Here is a 19,069-nt window from a genome sequence, read left to right as displayed (position 1 = left end):
GAAGAAGAAAAAAAAATACTGACAAAGATACTCTGCAATTCCAAGCAACACTGATAGTAGAAACGCCTGAACCACAAAACTCTAACCCCAAAAAAACACAATTGAGAAATTTAAGTAAATAAAGCATACAAGTACTTTGAAAACCCTCTTTTACCACAAAACTCTTAAACCCAATCCGATTCTCTTACTCACAACCCCCATCAAAATAAATGAAGATTCAGAGATACCCAGATGTAGAAATCAAGAAATTTAAGTAAATAAAGCATACAAGTACTTCGAAAATTGACCTGCTATTGCCATGCCAAACCATGCCAGTGCTTAGAAAGAAACATAACTCATTACCCAAAACCAAGGAAACATCGCTCATAGTCACGTAGACTTTTGGGGATCACCAAGGAAACATCGCTCATCGCTCTGTAAAACTGAATTGAATTCCCATAGCTTTTAGGGCACAACGGGTTTTGGAAAGCTCCTTGAGTCTCGATAGGTGGATTCACCATGGTGGACTTGCATGGATTCGTTGCTGAATTTACCCCAAGGGGTGAATTCTATTGGATTCTCAACATAGCCTTAAATGTGGGCTTTTATGGATCTGCGGATTCCAACACGGAGTTGTGTTCTGAGAAACCAAACACGAAAAAAATATAGAATCTGGGTTCGATGGGATCTGATTCGTCCAACTCCTTCAACCAAACACGTACTTATGTAGTACAAGATTCCGAAAACCAAGTCGTTTCTAGCTACCCAAAGATACCAGCATAATCGCAGGATCCTCACTTTCAGCAAAGTACACAACACCCCTCAACCCCAATCTTGCCTCAATGATGGAGTAGACCTGCAAGGGACGTCTTCAAGGTCACTAGTGATGTGGCCTTTCTACCATAACCAGAGGAAGGAGGAATAGTTATCTACTTATCCGTAACCATTTGGGCTTTCCAATAAGAGCGATCTCGGACCCAAGCTCCTTCTTCGACATATTAGAAGGGGAAGCATGCGTTCTCAGATTGGGCCTGTTCAGTGCAGTAACAAAGGGCATTTCCCATATCATGGTTGAGTTAGACAATGCAACGCCCATCCATCTCCTGTGTGATCCATTGTGCGCCCCGTTGCTGATAATTGCGGGCATCATGTCTGACATCCACCCACAGCTTAGTACCTCAGTTAAGTGAATGTTGTTTCACTCTTATTTCTAGGGATGCTAATGTTTTAGTTCATTTTCTAGCCCGGAAGGCTTTGTCTCTAACATGTAAGAGAGATTGGTCTATTTTGACTCCTTAGCTCTAGGACCTTTGTAAAATCTCTTTCTACAAAAAAAAAAAAGATTGTGTAGTACAAGATTAATTCTTACAAAGAGAGGAAAGTGGTTTGACCATTTGTGGCTTGGTTTGGTTATATGCTAGGTTAATGGTTTCAAAACCTCGCTAGAACCATTAAAATCGACCAAACAAACTTGGACCGAACTGAGTCGATCCTTATTGAATTAGTTTTGGAATGGGGTATGACCGGGCTGGCTGAAAACCAAATCACACCGGACCGACCGATAACAAACTGAAAACTGAACCGAATGAAACCGATAAAAAAAAACAATGAGTATAAGATTATGGATAATTGAATTGATTTCAATATTAGTGAGAAAAGTTATGGTTGTAAGGGGAATTGTTACAAATCAATGAGTATGAGGTTATACAAATAGAAAAATTGATTTGTAATAATGCTTCTTTCATTGATTAACTTTGTAAGTGTGGGGCTAATAAAATATTTTATGTAATTGAAAAGAGAAAGAGAAAAAAAATAGGCACAAACCCATACTAACGGTCACGTGGTTCTTGTACCCAGACACAATACTATGTGAAATTACCGCTCAACCCCTAATAACCTAAAAATTCTCCTTCACTTAAATACTCTTCGCATGGGCTCTAATTGGCCCCCGCATTGGTGCAGACACTACACAATTAGACAACGATATTTTGGCCCCCAAAATATTATTTTTATTTTATGTATCCTACCTAATTGTCCAATGAGACTTCAACTGCACAAGAGAGGGGAGGGGAAGTTAAGGGATGGGGCCGAATTTAGTTCGTCTCTAGGGAGCCCAGCACGCCCAAGGTGCTGCCAGCCGTTGGGCTGTACCGCACACATCCCTAGGCATGTGCCAAGATGTGTGCGGCACTGCTCAGCTACTGGATGCCCCTGGGCAGCAACCCTAGGCACTGGGCTCGCTGGAGACAGCCTGATACGGTGGGGCCTGGGGGAAGGGAAAGCAATTATCTTTTTACATAGAGTATGGGCCAAGCCCAAATATAATCCGAGGTCAGGCTGGGCTGATTTTAGTCCAGCAGGTTAGTCCAGCCAGGACCTAACGTAAATCGGACCAGGCCTAATTCTGATATTTTGAGGGCCTGGGTAAGGTTGGGCTGTTGGGGCTAAATTCGGGCTGGGCAAATCGGACCAATGGTGACCCAAGTTTCATTCCTAACCTCAACAATCTGGCCAAAATAAGAGGGAAGTTCCTTTTATATAGGGTATATAGTAGATATTACGGAACGAAGCGTCTTTCATAATCCCTCTCCATCTTTACTTGCATTCCTTAACTCCACGGCGGAGATCCGAGGAGTTGGGAAACCCTAACCCTAAGAAAAGCTCGAAAGTTGTCTCTATTGCCTCTCGTCTTCGTTCTCCAGCAATCAACGACCGTTCTCATCGATATCAGGTTGTTTTTTCTACTCCTGTAATCTTTTTTTTCTTTCCTATTCTGTCTTCTTCTGATCATCATCTGAATCGTGCTTTTTCAAGTATATTTTCTCAATCTCTTGTATTGTTTTTGGATTTCTCGTTTTCCTTTTCTTGGTAATCTTTTATAAAACTCTGATCGGGTCTTTGTTGCAGATTGTTCTTCTTGTAGATTTTGGTAGGGATATATTTGGTTCGCTTTTAGATGAATCGATTGTTTTTTAGTTTAATTTTCTTTTTTCTTTTTGTCGAGCTTTGATGGGATCTGGAGCTGTTTCATTGGTATTTGGTGCGAAGTTTTCCTTTTTTTTTTTTTACTTTTTGTACGGTGTACTGTGGTTTTAGATTGGTACAGAGATTTGGCCTATATTCCGGGTTTTTCGAATGGTATCGTGCATGCTGCTAAGCCTAGGAACTGTATACGATTCGAAATAGTGTCGTCGCTGTTGTATTATCAATGTTCGCAAGGAAATTATAAAAAGAACTGTTATGATTTGCTTTTGTTTTTTCCCTTTGGCTTTAAGAATGCTGATCTATCAAAGATTAAATCTTCGGTAATTATTGTGCTCTTTGTAATTTTTTGGACAAATTGATGCTGATTTCCATTGCGGGAATTTTCTTTCATATGGTGAAGGGAGTAGTATGCTCTTCATCGAAGGATTTTTTTTGTAGTTGAGCATGCAGAGACGCACAACACACATACGCTTGCTTCTCTGAATATTATAGGAAGTTGCTTACTAATTACTTACATTTAAAAAGCTCATGTTTAACAACATTTTTGGGTTTATTATTTGCATTGATCTAATATTTTTTGGAGATGTTGAAGCTACAGGTAAAGCTGTCTTATGTATTATAGATCAGCTTCATTCTTTTGCTTTTTGTATTCTATACATATGATGATTGGGTGTCTTAGTTTTATTTTTATAAAGCAGAACAAGTCGGTAGCAGTTTACACAGGTTTAAGTTCTTTAGCCTTTAAAGATGATCTTTAGACCATTCCCTGTTTGTTTTGAATTGATGTTTGGGCTCCCACCTAGATGCATTTGTATTTGTGCTAAGTGAAGAAATGTTCGAATTTCCTGGCACAGCTGGATGGAGAAGCTTCAAGTATTGGTTTTTTACTCTATCTAATTGTTGCAAAGTTGCTGTAATCATTGAGTTGGTTTCAAAGGCATTTTCTTTTGTCGGAATTGTATCCCTTTGAGGTGGCAGTGGCTAAATGATGATAATCTGTTGCTTGCTTGTTCCTTGGACTTCCAGACCATGATTTGATATAACAGTAGAGAAAAATTGGAATTGTCTTGTATTTTGGACTTGGTTCTTGACGATTGGTCATTCAGGTCTCCTAGCACATGTATCATCCACCTTCTTCTTTCGAAAAAGTGGCTGGACCATATGCACATGCATGTCTTGAGTTGGTCCTTTTTTTTCCCCTGTGAAGTATCCATTTGCATTATTGAATGTGTTGTAACTTGTAAGCAGTAGTGGAGGACTCAGCATAGGATTAGACTCAGAAAAATGATGTGAAAATTATAGAGGACTTTTATGTGTATCAGTTTGTTTTACCGCAAGCTCCTCAACTTTATGTGTATCCATTTGCATTATTGAATGTGTTGTAACTTGTAAGCAGTAGTGGAGGACTCAGCATAGGATTAGACTCAGAAAAATGATGTGAAAATTATAGAGGACTTTTATGTGTATCAGTTTGTTTTACCGCAAGCTCCTCAACTTTGTAATCGTGGAATTAAAATTTTGTATGATTTGGATTGAAGATATGGATTAAGTTTGTGCCATTCCTTCTCCTTTTTCAAAATTCAAATTATCATTGGTATTCTAATTATTATTTTGGTCCTTTTATTTGTCGGTGATCTGGGAGGTTTAATGCTTCTTATTTGAAAAACTATGTTTTTTATAGACTAATTTTTTAACCATATTTTACAGTCATGGCGGCAGTGCCACCAGAAGGATCCCAATTTGATGCTAGACAATACGATGCTAAAATGACTGAATTGTAAGTTACTACAAATTTTGTGCATATTATCTACTCTTTGTTTTTTTTTTAAAAGTTTGTGTTGCTTGCCATTGTATATGTTGTTCTATCTGCTTATTGAAGTGAGATCTTTTACATTTTTACCAATATGCTGATTTGTTAATGATCTCATATTGTTGCTTGGTCTGTTAATGTGCGGCCAGACTTGGAACTGATGGGCAGGATTTCTTTACATCATATGATGAAGTATATGACAGTTTTGATTCTATGGGCTTGCAAGAGAATCTTCTCAGGGGCATCTATGCATACGGTAGATAAAACCATACTCAAGTTGTTTTAATGTTTCTATGCCTACATTCTTAATGTAACTCATTATATAGCTTCATGATTTCTTTTGACTGAGTACCATCAATATGTTTCATCTCATTCTTGACACTCTGGACCTGCCACCTGCCAACCAGGTAGATCTTGCTTGAAATAAAGCCTGGTTGGTGATACAAACCTGTGTATCAAAAAAACTCTTCACTCTTTGGACACCAACACAATATCATAAGCATACATAATTTAATCAGCAGGTGCCATGTTGGATGCAGACACATGCTATTGTCCATGTTATCTAGATACAAGCCATCTAATATTTGGAGTCTCTCTGTTGCTCACCTGATCAGGTTCTTATATATTATTTAGTTTTCTGGGGATTGTTATAACTTTTGGTTGGTCTTTGTGTCTCTTTTTCCTGCGTTGTGGTAGATAGGCTAATTTGGGTTGGTCTTACACAATTTTGTTGATTGATGGCTACAAAAAGGTTAATGTGGCCCTGAACCCCATATGCCTTGGTAGAGAAAATGCTGATTACTTCACTTTTTGACAATTTTTTTAGGGTTTGAAAAGCCCTCTGCTATTCAACAAAGGGGGATTGTGCCATTCTGCAAAGGTCTTGATGTTATTCAGCAGGCACAGTCTGGAACGGGAAAAACAGCAACTTTCTGCTCTGGAATTCTGCAACAGCTTGATTATGGTTTAGTGGAATGTCAGGCCCTGGTGCTTGCACCCACCAGGGAGCTTGCGCAACAAATTGAGAAGGTTATGCGTGCACTTGGTGACTATCTTGGTGTGAAAGTTCATGCTTGTGTTGGTGGAACTAGCGTCCGTGAGGATCAGCGCATTCTCTCAAGTGGAGTGCATGTTGTAGTTGGCACCCCAGGTCGTGTCTTTGACATGTTACGGAGGCAATCTCTTCGCCCTGATTACATTAAAATGTTTGTTCTTGATGAGGCTGATGAAATGCTTTCACGAGGTTTCAAGGATCAGGTTCTTTTTTCTATCTGCTATCTTTTTTTTTGTTGTGCTTGTGTATTTACCTCCTGGCCACTAATGTTTTCTAGCTGTTATCACAACTGCTGCTGGTGATATGGCTTATATTTGTAATATCCATAGTTATCGCATCAGCTTTATTGCTTACATTTATTTGACATACACAGAGACTTTGTCTCATTATTTTTATGTTTTAGAACTCTTAAGTGGTGAAGTACCTTTTCCTTAATACTGTGTCAAAGTTAGCATGTTCCTCGCATTCATATTGTAACCCTTGGGACTTACCTGTTAATGTTGGCTCCTTTTCTGTCCTCCGGATGTTTGTATAGGGTTGGTTGTTGTCGCTGATCAATATCAACAAATGAGGTTAAAAATAGCAGATGGAGAAGTTGAATTATTCTGAAGGTGGAAAATAATAATGTTGAGATTGGGACGGATGGAAGAACAGCAGGGCTATTGAGTTGGTTTAGGATGTCAACTTGTCAATACCTTGTACTTATCATTTGGGATTGTGTTGAAGACATGACCTTCAGTATGTAGATGATTGTAAATTAATCCTCTTGATTATTGATACTAGGGCCCTGGAGAGGTGCAAGACAGGAACATGTGTTGCAGCATCCCATGGTTGGAATTTTGATGTATTATAGAAAGGCTTAGCAAATCAATCAATTATTAAATAAGTCTATTGTTGGAGTTGAGTCTAACTTCACTACTTTCTGCATTGGAGTCAGAAATACTGAATTGCTGGTTTGATGGTAGTTGTCAGAACTGACTGATCATCAACTCGATCATCAACTCGAAAGGTGGTTTTTTGTGGTGTTTAGAATTCGGGTCAGTCAGGGTTTATACCTGAACTATTTCTTGTTACATAAATCCTTGTCCTTGACCGTTTCTCGTCTCTCTCCTTCAATTAGCTGAAGGATTAGTGACAGAAGGGGAGAGGGAGAAGAAGAGGAAGTAGACATTTCTGGTTCAGCTCTTTCCTGCAACATCTGCTATTCTGGAAAGATCATTGGTATCCTTTAATGCCATCAAAAGATCTAGTTTCTTGGGCCATCAGTGGAGGTTTGAGTTGCACTAGAATTGGGTGGATGGTTTTGTTTGGTTTGCAATTGATTATTTTGGAGCAGGTTTGAGACTGATCTATGGAGATCAGAAGAGATATTGTTCTGCTGTTATGATGTTTCCTCTTTCTCTATTTTTACTCATTTGTTTTCTGAGCAATGGATTGCTCGTCGTATCTACTTTGCAATTTAACTGTTTTGCTAGTCTACTTTCTTCTCTTTCTGTATTGTATTTCCTTTTCTTTTGGACCTACTTCCTGTAATAGTTCATTGGATATCACGTTAAGGCTACTTTTCAGATTTGTTGTAGTTTCATTCATGTTTGACATGCATGGTTTCAGTGCACGGTATGGGAACGGGTATCGGTAACCTGGAAAACCGATACGATACTGATATGGTATCAGCTTGGATCGTCTGTATCAGACAAAATTACCCCTGGATCTCCTTAAAAAATGAGTTTTCTGACCACTTTACCCTTTGTCCATACCACGCTAGTGATACGGTATCGGTGACTGGCAAAACTGGTACTGGCTATATGATACCGATACCTAGAACCATGTTTTCTTTTTTTTTTTTTGCAAAATCTGGACTCTGGATTAATTTTGTGATATACTTGATGTCTAATTTTTTTGTTTCTTGCTTCTACTGTGATAGAAGAGTGGCTTTTGTTATTCTGCATTTCTGTCTGGCTTCTATTTTCCTCTTTACCTTCTTTTTTTTTCCTGCCCAGAGTTTCACCATTACTTAGATAATATGTTTGTTTCATTGTTATCAGTATTATTGTGTTCAGTTCTTAATTGCAAGAATTTATTAATATTTTCCTTTTCTGATTGTCATGACTATTACTACATGTTTACTGGTACTTACTGAACCACGGTTGTTTTCTAATCGATGCTTTTCTACCTTGGCAGATCTATGATATTTTCCAGCTATTGCCATCTAAGGTTCAGGTAGGTGTTTTTTCTGCCACAATGCCTCCGGAAGCCCTTGAGATCACAAGGAAATTCATGAACAAGCCTGTGAGGATTCTGGTTAAGCGTGATGAACTTACCCTTGAGGGTATCAAGCAGTTCCATGTCAATGTTGAGAAGGAGGATTGGAAGCTTGAGACTCTTTGTGATCTTTATGAGACTCTGGCCATCACACAGAGTGTTATCTTTGTCAATACACGACGCAAGGTTGACTGGTTGACAGACAAGATGCGTAGCCGTGACCATACTGTATCTGCAACTCATGGAGATATGGACCAGAACACCAGGGACATCATCATGCGAGAATTCAGATCTGGTTCCTCCCGAGTGCTCATTACCACAGATCTTCTGGCACGTGGTATTGATGTCCAGCAAGTATCCCTTGTCATAAACTATGACCTTCCCACACAGCCTGAGAATTATCTCCACCGTATTGGACGTAGTGGAAGGTTTGGGAGGAAAGGTGTTGCTATCAATTTTGTGACGCGGGATGATGATAGGATGCTGTTCGACATCCAGAAGTTCTATAATGTGGTCATTGAGGAACTGCCTTCAAATGTTGCAGACCTTCTCTGAGTTTTTATTTGTTTTTGTCAAGGTAATCTGCTATCAATTTCGTGGGAACTATTTAATATGTTTGTAGTGGGTCTAGTTTCTTTATTTAGTGTTATTGAACCTTGTCTGAGTTATATGGATCCTGCATATTTGCAATGGTGGAATCCATAATTTCCCATTTTGGGATGTTTTGGTGTTCGTCCGTTTCAAATTTTGTTGCGGGCTGGGTTTTGTATCTTACCGAGTCTTTTATTACCTAAAGATGATTAGTTTGGATTGGTTCTCTTTTCTTTTTGTTGGTTTCACTTTTTACAGATATATTTATGTTATGGTGAGAGGGGATACTATGTAGAATTAAGTGGATTTTTTAATTATGTTGGAGATTAGACTTTACTAGAATCGGTCTTGTGCTGTTGTATTTTTTTCGTCATTTGTTTTTATTTATGACCATTCCTTGTATATTTGGTTGATGTTGATCCCTAGATTAAATTATTTCGTATATTGAGGAATTTTTTTCAACCAAACAAAAAAATCAAGGACTTTAAAATAGGAATCGGAAATCAAATCTGCCGCTCTGAAACATCTGGAAATTGGATTGTCCATGGCTGTTCGACCTATTAATGTAGAGAGATTGGATTTTTGCGCTAGAAGCATGATTTGAGGAATCAAACTTGAATCAGTTGGATCAGTCGATTCATATTGATATCGGCAGAGGTCGATTGATACCTATTCCTGACTAATTTTATACTACAGATGACTCGATGGTTAAAAAAAAGTTGAGAAATCTAATTTGTGAAGAAAAACAGGGCTAAATTAGTTTGAACAGATATTGACGGTGTTATTTGATTCCTGAATAGCAAGCCCTATTGTAGTAGGCCCTTTAAAAGGGTTGGGGACATGGGGTTTCCCAGAGGCATCTTTACTGTAAACTTGTTTAAATAAAATGGGGGAAGGAATCTGTAATCTGTATGCCACACTAATTACAATGCGGATAATGGTATCATTCAATGTGTTCAGAATTTGAGCGTTTCAGAGTCTTCCATGTTATATCTCATTATGTGAGAGGGTGAATTCAAATTCTTTCATTTGCACTTGCTTTTCTTTCTCTTAGGCTATGTTTGGTTGAAAGGGAAATTAAAGGGAACTTAAGCGTTTGTATTTACTACTCAACATGAATTACTTAAATCTCTCATCATATTTTAGTAATGATATTTTTCCGATGTAATTTTAAATGCAAAGTAAAGTAAAATCTAATAACGAAATATGGAACAATTTGGAGTTGGTGATATAATCATGGGGTAACCAAAATGCAGTTTGCTTCAACGTATTTTTGTGAGATTTTTGCCGTAACTGAAGCAGTCTTGAAATGAGACAATATGTATTAGGCTGTAAGTTTTTCATCAGGACGGATCAAAAGAGTTTGAAGGGGTTAACGGAACAGAAAATTCAGACACCTGAACAACAGCAATTGCTTTCCAAGTTATTGGAGGTTTTCTTTTATGATCTACCAAACCCGGAAAAGAAAATGTAGTTGCAGTCTTACAGATGCTCTTTAGCGTGCCTCTGTTGAGTTTCCGTGGATGTTTTTGCAATATCAGTTCCTCACTTTGATTTCTTAACTCAACTACATCAAGAGAATGTTACTAATCTGGAACAGACAATTCGCAATAGCCATGCTTTTGATCCATCTTCCTATGAAGGATACTCGGTTCGGGATGGCCTCTTGTACTTCCACAACAGGTAGTTAGAGTGCTTCAATTTCTAGTCTCTGTGAATTGCTCCTTCAAGAATTTCATTCCTCTCCTCGCCTTCAGAACGTACATGCGCATTTCAACTAATTTCTTTTGGAAATGTATGAAAACCCAAGTCAAACACTTTCTCACATTGCCAGACTTGCCAGCAAATCAAGGCCATGAACAAATCTCCGTCCGGGTTACTTGAACCTCTACCTATTCTAAGCCAAGTTTGGGAGGACATTGCAATGGAATTCATAAAGAGACTTCCTCCTAATGACAAATAAACTATTATAGTTGTTGTCGATAGGTTGACCAAATATGGCCATTTTTGTGCGCTTCCAAGCAATTTCACCAGCAATAAGGTTACTGAAATTTTTGTCATTGATATTGCCAAGCTCCATGGATTTCCATGCTCCATTGTCATGATAGAGACCTCATTTTTATAAGTAATTTTTTGAAGGAATTATTCAAACTTCAAAGTACCACTCTTTCAATCCCCACCCAAACCGATGGATAGTCTGAGGTGCTCAAGCGCTGCCTATAATTGTATTTGCGTAGTTTTATGTGTGATAGACCCCACACCTATGGGTTACTTATTTACCTTGGGCTGAATTTTGGTATAACACTTCCCATCATACAGCCATTGGAATGATTTCTTTCCAAGCTTTATATGGCCAGCCACCTCCAATCATATCTCGGTATACACAAGGATGTTCTCCAAATAAAGTTGTGGATCACGTCCTGCGCAACATTGCACTGATGCACAGTTCTCTGGAGATTGGGTATTTGTCAAGTTGCAGCCTTATCGTCAGCATTCCGTAGCTTTACGTTGTAGCAAAAAGCTGGGACGACTGTTCTTTGGTTCCGTTCAAGTTCTAGAGCGCATTGGCCCAGTGGCCTACAGATTAGACCACTTGGAAGATGCTACTTGGGAGGACTTTTTTGTTCTCAAACTCCGATATCCCCAGTTACGTACACCTTGAGGACAAGGTTCTTTTGAATGGGTGATGATATGAACCCAAGCCAATTCGATGTTGGCACTCAGATAATATGGGCAATGATGTAGCTCACACCCAATTACCACGTTAAGGGGGGCGAGGAGGCAAAGGACACTGGAAGACTATGTATAGAGTGTAAGGGAGCATAGGAGAGGGGTAATAGAGAGTTAGTGAGTTGCTGGTTTGTTAGAAGTTGGGTATAAAAGGAGTATAGTTCAATCAATTGGGTAATAATGATGTTTCTTGTAATTCTTGTATCCTGCATTGAGGAGGTTACTACCCTCGAAGTAGTATTCTAAACAAATTCCTAAATTCTTTTTGCAATTCTTGAATTTCCCTCAGTATTGTAGATAAATTTCTCAACAATTGATTTTTTTTACAAAATTTACAGACTTAAAGGAGATCATATGTTGCTTAATTACCTGTAAAATTCCAAAAAATTGGGTGTTATTGAGAACCATTTTGATGCAGTTAACTATGTGGCTGCTACCGTCAGACACGTACGTTTGGAATCTTGAATTCTTAGGTCTTCAAAGATCATAAATAGTCAACCACCTTGGGCTGCCCTTAGGTGAAACGGAAAATTATCACCTCCAGTTTGCTGAGGAACTGGGGACTGGGCCGGTCAGCAAACTGGAGATGATAAAGATCCTAGGTGAAACCGACCAGGTCAGCTAGAAAGCCGAGCAAACTAGAAAAACCAAGAGAGAGAGAGAGAGATGGACGTCAAGGTGTTCCAGCACATGTCATACTTATGCAACGCTATACATATATTATTTCAATGCCATATGTATCCAACACAATACGTATTTTATTCCAAATCAAAACATTTGATTCATGTGTTTATGTTGTACTATTTAAAAAATACCCCAAAAGATTCCTATATGGAGGGACAAACCAGAGGACTCCAACTCGGGATCTGACTCATATATAGAGCAGGGGTGGGCTACAGATTTTGTAATGTGGCATCATAGCTCACCATTTGGACGACGCGGATCGAGTTGGAAATTCTGAGCATGGTGCACATGCGATGGATAGAAGGATTTCTTAATTTTAAAATCCAGATTTCCAACTCGATCCATGTCATTCAAATGGAAGCTCATCCACGTGGCAAACTCTGGTGTCGTGCTATAAGATCTATAGCGCACCCCGTGCTACAGAGGAGTCGAATACTCCAAGTTGAAGAAAATTATAGATCAACTTCATTCTTTGCTTTTGTTTTTTATACATTTAATGATTAAGTGCTGGTTTTATTTTTATAAAGGGTAATACAACCCTACCTGGTCGTGCGCCTTGCGTGGATTCCATGCCTAGACATACAAAGCGCCTCGGGTAACTAGGATTTTCACCTTTACATGGGGAAAGACGGTAATTTTCAAGCATCCAAGGCGCTTTGTGTGTCTAGACGTGGGATCCACACAAGGTACATGATCGAGTACCGTTCTTTTCTCCTTTTATAAATTAGAACAAGTCAAGCCATGGAATGATAAGTGGCCATGAGTCCTCTTCCGCCTAAGTGTGTGATGCCCTATTCTTCCCCCTACCCTTCTCCTCCAACCTTTGATATGAGCGACGCAACACCCTTACTCATCTCTTTCGGAAACATTGGAGCTCCTCCCCCTTCCCCTGAGTCCTTATTGGAGGAGGAGGAAGACTTTGTTATTCTGGATGATACTACAGAAGATCAACTACAATATCAACACACCCTCACTTTGGTGGGTAAGATTCTTGACAGAAAACCCTTCAAAGCTCAGGCAGTTAACGAGACCTTGTTCACGGCCTGTTGTTCACGGCGTTCATATCACACCGCTTTATATTCCATTTCAACCATCCGCTCGATGTGGAAAATGTCCTGGTCGGCAGCCCCTAGTTTGTGACTGGCATCTTCTTATTCTAGAAAGATGGAATGAAGATGGACGTTGGCTGTTTCAATATCAAGATTTTTGGATCCAGCTCCAACAGTTAGCTATGAAGGTTGGTAACCCTCTCATCATAATGCTTATTCGAGGATCAAGGGATGGAACCAGACCTTCTTTCATGTGCGCACTACTATTGATCTTCACAAACCTCTAAAAATGAAGGTAAATATTAAGAGAAGGTCTAGTAACCATATCCCCATCTTAGCTCATTATGAGAGGTTACCTCTGCTTTGTTATTTTTGCAGCAACATTGGTCATGAGGACAAGCGATGCGACACCTTATTTTATGCTAGACACAGAAACCAATGTGAACACAGATGCCTTGATCCTATAAACTGCCCATTCTTCCAACTGGCGATATATGGAACATTCCTTAGGGAAACAACACCCAGAGCTGAGCTATCAGAATCAGCTCCTATTCATGGCCCTCCATACTCCTCTCAGTGCCTTGCGTAGATTCAACGACCGTGCTCTCCTTACTAATATGGGGCTCACCACCTGGCACCTACCATAGATATGTTAACACCGCCTTATGGATGTAGAGTCACTGGAAAAGACGAAGATGATTAAGGTACTACTTTCCAGCTGTCTCAATGCAGGTCCGCCTCGTTGTCCCCTTTTCCACATGACCCACCTTACCAGAGCATCTCATGTCATTATTCCCTGCCATCGTATAACCCCTCTGTCCACTGGAAGACATACAAAGCCTCAACCCTTGACACTTACCATTACCCTAATAACCACTTGACCCCAGCCTTAGATCAAGCACCAATTCTCCCAAACCCATCAAATCACCCACCATTTAATCATACTTGCATCAGTTTTCAGAAGATACGAACCCTCTTCTAGCCGTACTCCCTCTCTTATCTGGAGTGTTCATATCAAAAGCGACCCACCCACTTCAGATCATAAACTCACCCTCAAACCAACCACATCAGTTGACCATTTCGTCTCTTCCAACTCTACCCCATAACCAACCTACTCTTGAACCAATAAAACTGCCATCGGTCCCTCCTATCATTGACCCAGAACCTCATGTCTCACCCAACCTAAACTTAGTAAATCAAATTACTCCACCCTTTCCCCATTCCCCCCTCCTCAAACTAACCTTCAGCAGCAATATTGTCCATCTGATACATCCCGCTCTAGACTATGCCGAAGCTTGAAAAATAAGCACGGGATGCTCGACTAAACCTTTATATTCCTTGAGACCAGTTGATCCAAATCCCGAACTAAAAGAGCCAAACATGTCACACCCCCATCCCTGAACCACGGGGAATGCAACTGGAGCGTACCAATACACTCTCTAACCACCAGAATCACTTATGCAGTACCTAAGACTAACTCATTCACAACGACAAATAATAGGTAAAAACAAAGGATTAATATTAATAACATCAGAGTTAGCAGAAGCTAGGTGATAGCATATAAAATATTGTCTATTCAAATTTACCCCTTCATATCAATGGGTTCTAATCAGGATCTATGTATTATCACTGTATAATAAATACACTTATCAAGAGAGGAATAAAAGAATACACCTTTGAATCAGAAAATAGTTTATCAAAGTGTAACAAAAGATGGCCATCACCAAGAATCACTTGTTCCCTCGTGGAACACATCTCACAAATAGCACTCCGGTCCATGATCCTCATACTCGAAGTCCACCACTCTTCATGACCTTCATCAGAGTCTTGAACTCCGTGCCATCATGTTTGAATGTTCCCGCATCAACTAAAAAAAATATGTTTTCTCGAGGAGTGAGCTCCAACTGAGCCCAATGAGTGGCTAAGCCACACAAGCATACACAATAATAATAATGAATGGGGTTGACTACAAACCATACATGATGGACGGATACCAAGGTGTCCCATACCACCAAGGTAGACCGTACATCACATACAATTTACAATCATGCTACATGAATGAATGATGATGTATAGTTTTATTGTTATCCACCTAACACACAACTAAGTCAGGTATAGTACTATAGCAACACCTTAGGTAGCATCCCCGACATCGGTACCATAAACGGATGGTATACCGACGATGACAAACCCGAGTCGCGCTGAAGCCTCGTGCATCGGTCTCCACCAAGAGATATACGCAAACCCCCGAGTCAAATCCGTCCTGGCGTTCGGCCCAAAATACGGTTGGCGCCCGAACTTCCGGGTGGGTATACCCGAATAACGGTCGGAACCCACGGATTTGACCGACACCTAACCCTCTGTCGGTAAGGTTCATAGTAATCTGGGTAAACATTTATCCTAGCCAAATTCACCTATTGTATGAGTGAGGTACGCATGTGCATAGGCCGTGAGGCCGAGTCCATAGATACCGAAATACGATCGGCCGGCTATCCTCTCGCCCCTCTAGCCCATACGTGCGTATACAAGTACGAGATGTGAATACCGGAGGCGTCGGTCGGTCACCATCCCGTTTCCACCTAATGCAATGGACAACTCTAATGCAATTTCAAGTACGGCAATCTCAAGCCCAAGACCCACCGGCACTTGGATCCCGCTTCCGCCCTAGATCTACATGCCATGAGTGAGTCCATATTATGGAATCCTCAGTCCAGGACCAACCGGCACCCGAGTCCCATAACTAAATCCAACACCATTCGCACCATAGTGCGATAAATAAATAATATCGCAAGACAAGAATGTAAAGTCCTATCAACATCTAAACATTTATATCGTCCTATATCTTACTAATAATTATATATTATAGCACACATGCATGAATGACATTCGCAAGACACGACACACAAACATTCCATAAATTAAGACGTTTGCTTAACTCACTCACTTTGATTCTCGCAATCGTCGATGCGGAGCTCTTCAAATCGGCGTTCCATGCCAAGTACACTGTCCCACGTACTAATACGCCCGAGCCGAGTCGCCAACCTAAAGAGAGTGTACAACATGGGGAGAGATTAGTGCCTTAGGACTAGAAGAGTTGGGCCCCATAAGTTATCAAACAAGGCTAAAATAGGGGACCGGCACATACAACAAGGCTATATCATGTGCTGTCCATGTGCTGTCCATGTGCCTGTCCCTCTCGGACTTTCCCACAGGCAGATCTAGGTTCTCAGGGACTGGCACTTGCATGTGCCTGTCCATGTGCCTGTCCCTCTCGGACCTCACACCGGTAGATCTTTCTCAGGGACTGGCACTTGCATGTGCCTGTCCATGTGCCTGTCCCTCTCGGACTTCCCACCGGCAGATCTAGTTTCTCAGGGACTGGCACTTGCATGTGCCTGTCCATGTACCAGTCTTACTGTTCATGCCATTCCGAGAATGGTTTTGCAGCCCCAAAGTCTTGGGCTAAAATGGGGTATTCTTAGGGGTTTTTAGGGGTCTCTTTGGCCATGAGAACAACCCCAACCAAGGTGCCATAGCACACACCCAACATGGGTTTGTAAACCCCATGATCGATTAGGTTTTCCTCCATTAAATACATATGGAAAGGAAACTCATGGGTTTGGGTATTGGGGTTTTGAAAGGGTCTTTAATCAATGTTATTTAACAACCCACAAACCACACCTCTATGGTCTTCCATGAGGGTTGGTGAAACCCATAAATGGAGGTGAATCCCCAACTTAGGGTTCATAAATGGAGAAAGGGTGAAAGGGGGTTCAAGGTAGGATTAGGTGTCTTTATAACTAAGCTTCAAAGATTAGCCATTAATGGCCTTTCCATTAGGGTAGATGAAGCACTCATGGCTCATAAGTCCAAACCCTAGGTCTATAAATTAGGAGGTGAGAGAGAGAGAGAGAGAATGCTCACCAATGTAGGAGAGCAAGCTTGGGTTCCACCTCTCTTCCTTCTTCTTCTTCTTCTTTTTCTTCTTCTTTTTTCTTCTTCTTCTTTCTTTCCTTCTCTCCTTTCCTCTCCACGATTTAGGTTTTCTATTGTGAGATGAATAGTGGATTGACCCCTATTTACCTCACTTTAGTCTTAAGTCATGTTTGGTTGTCTTAGGTCTTTAGGTCAATTTTAAGTTATTGGGCCCATTATACTACTAGGCCCATAATATGATTAGAATGAACATCGGTCCTAAGCCCATTCTAGTATTTATACTCATGAGTTATTAGGATATTAACTTACTCCCAATCATCTCGTAAGTGGGAACGGGTACACCAGCGAGGGCTAGCGGATCCTCAAAATAAGGAAATGCTAGGAATGCACCCTCGAAGATAAACTTTCCCTACCTCTGTCGATGTACCTATCCTCGATGACTTCTCCAGTCACGGTCAACAATCTTGTGGGATGGCTTGAGTATCATGGTCCACAGATTCACAAGCGTACTCGCTCCCGGTTCTACATAAAGGTTCAAACCAGGACCGGTGGTCGACCGAGTTTTAAATCGGATTTTGGGCACGGATTTAACATCCTCCCCACCTTATAAGAATTTCATCCTCGAAATTGAGACGTACCTAGGTATCCGCATAGGTGAGGATACTTCGATCGCACTCCACCTTCTCATTAACGAGATGCCCCTTTAATCAATGAGATTGCCCCACCGAACTTTATCAAAAGTTACAGTTCGATTGTGAGGATTGCTGTCCTTATAATCAAAGTTCTCTTCGTAGCTCTTTATGTGTCACCCATGACAAGTCGATGTGGCTTTTTAGTCTTGACAATATCAATGTAGGGGTGTACTTTCTCACGTCATTACGTAAAATACATTAACACCTTTGCCCTCTTTGTCGAAGCAAATTACTCCCTTAGTTGGCGATACTTGCAAGAAAACATAATCGGCATAGCTCTTCCATTTAGATTAAGCCGCCATGATTCGGTCCCTTATCAAATCTACTTTTCCACAACTCGGCTTGTATCAATTCAGACCCTAATATTCTTTGCTAATCAGCTTCCTCCCAATATAGTGGTGTTCGAAATTTCTATTGTACTCGTGGCTTTGAACGGTGTCATACCTATAGTAGTTTGGTAGCCGTTGTTGTAAACAAACACTACGAGTGAGATGTGCTCATCCCGACTACCCTTCATATCAATGACACAAGCCCGAGCACGTCCTCTAGGGTCCGAATAGTCCTCTCGACTTACCATTAGTTTGTGGATGGAGAACCGTGCTAAAATTCAGCGGTGTACCCATAGCCTTCAAAACCGCCACAGGACTTCAATGCAAACTCAGGGATCACGATTAGAAATGATATCCACTGGATCTCCATGTAAGTGAGTCACATTATCCATGTATAGCTTATTCAACTTGTCCATTGGATAGATCTCCTTTATTAGGATAAATGTGCTAACTTGCTAAGCCGGTCAACAATGACCCAAACAATCAATACATTTAGCTATACCGGCAATTTAGTGACAAAATCCATAATGATGTATTTCCACTCGTTCGGGAATAGGAAGTGATTACAATAGTCCATATGGTCATTGCCTCTCCATGCCACCTTAACTCGCTCACCATTGGGTACACATAACCTATCCCTGAACCGAAGGATGTTATTTCCGTATAAGGTAAAATCGATTCCTCCCGCATCTCTTCCTGAATGTCATCTATCAATTTCCGTAACTCCGCATCGGTATGTTGGACTTCCTTAATCTTCTCCGCCAATGAGGGTTGTCTTGTCGGAGCGGCAAATAACATAGTAGCATCATCAATCAACACTTCCAGCCCCATTCTTCCGCTTCCTCTATAAGCCTCTCATTGATATTAGAGTGGCAAGGAAGGGTTTGTGATTTCCTACTAAGTGCATCTGCCACCACACTGGCTTTGCTTAAATGGTATTGGATAGTGCCGGATAGAGGGGTTAAAAC

General features: G+C 40.6%; 2 protein-coding genes across 2 annotated transcripts in view; both read left to right on the top strand.

The window, feature by feature from the left end:
* Positions 1 to 8,913, top strand: part of LOC122668769 (eukaryotic initiation factor 4A-14-like) — a 73,941-nt gene extending 65,028 nt beyond the window's left edge. Inside the window, exons 14-17 of the mRNA XM_043865302.1 lie at positions 4,672 to 4,741; positions 4,924 to 5,030; positions 5,601 to 6,031; positions 8,010 to 8,913. Coding sequence (XP_043721237.1) covers positions 4,672 to 4,741; positions 4,924 to 5,030; positions 5,601 to 6,031; positions 8,010 to 8,645 — 1,244 coding nt within the window. The 3' untranslated portion in view covers positions 8,646 to 8,913. The remainder of the gene's footprint in view (positions 1 to 4,671; positions 4,742 to 4,923; positions 5,031 to 5,600; positions 6,032 to 8,009) is intronic.
* LOC122668862 (eukaryotic initiation factor 4A-11-like) overlaps positions 2,537 to 19,069 on the top strand; it is a 41,598-nt gene continuing 25,065 nt past the window's right edge. Inside the window, exon 1 of the mRNA XM_043865416.1 lies at positions 2,537 to 2,710. The gene's annotated coding sequence lies outside the window, so the exon portion shown is untranslated. The remainder of the gene's footprint in view (positions 2,711 to 19,069) is intronic.

The sequence above is a fragment of the Telopea speciosissima genome, chromosome 7, assembly GCF_018873765.1.
Source record: "Telopea speciosissima isolate NSW1024214 ecotype Mountain lineage chromosome 7, Tspe_v1, whole genome shotgun sequence".
Taxonomy (NCBI): Eukaryota; Viridiplantae; Streptophyta; class Magnoliopsida; order Proteales; family Proteaceae; genus Telopea; species Telopea speciosissima.
Note: the sequence above shows the minus strand (reverse complement) of the source record. Positions and strands in the feature narration are given on the sequence as shown.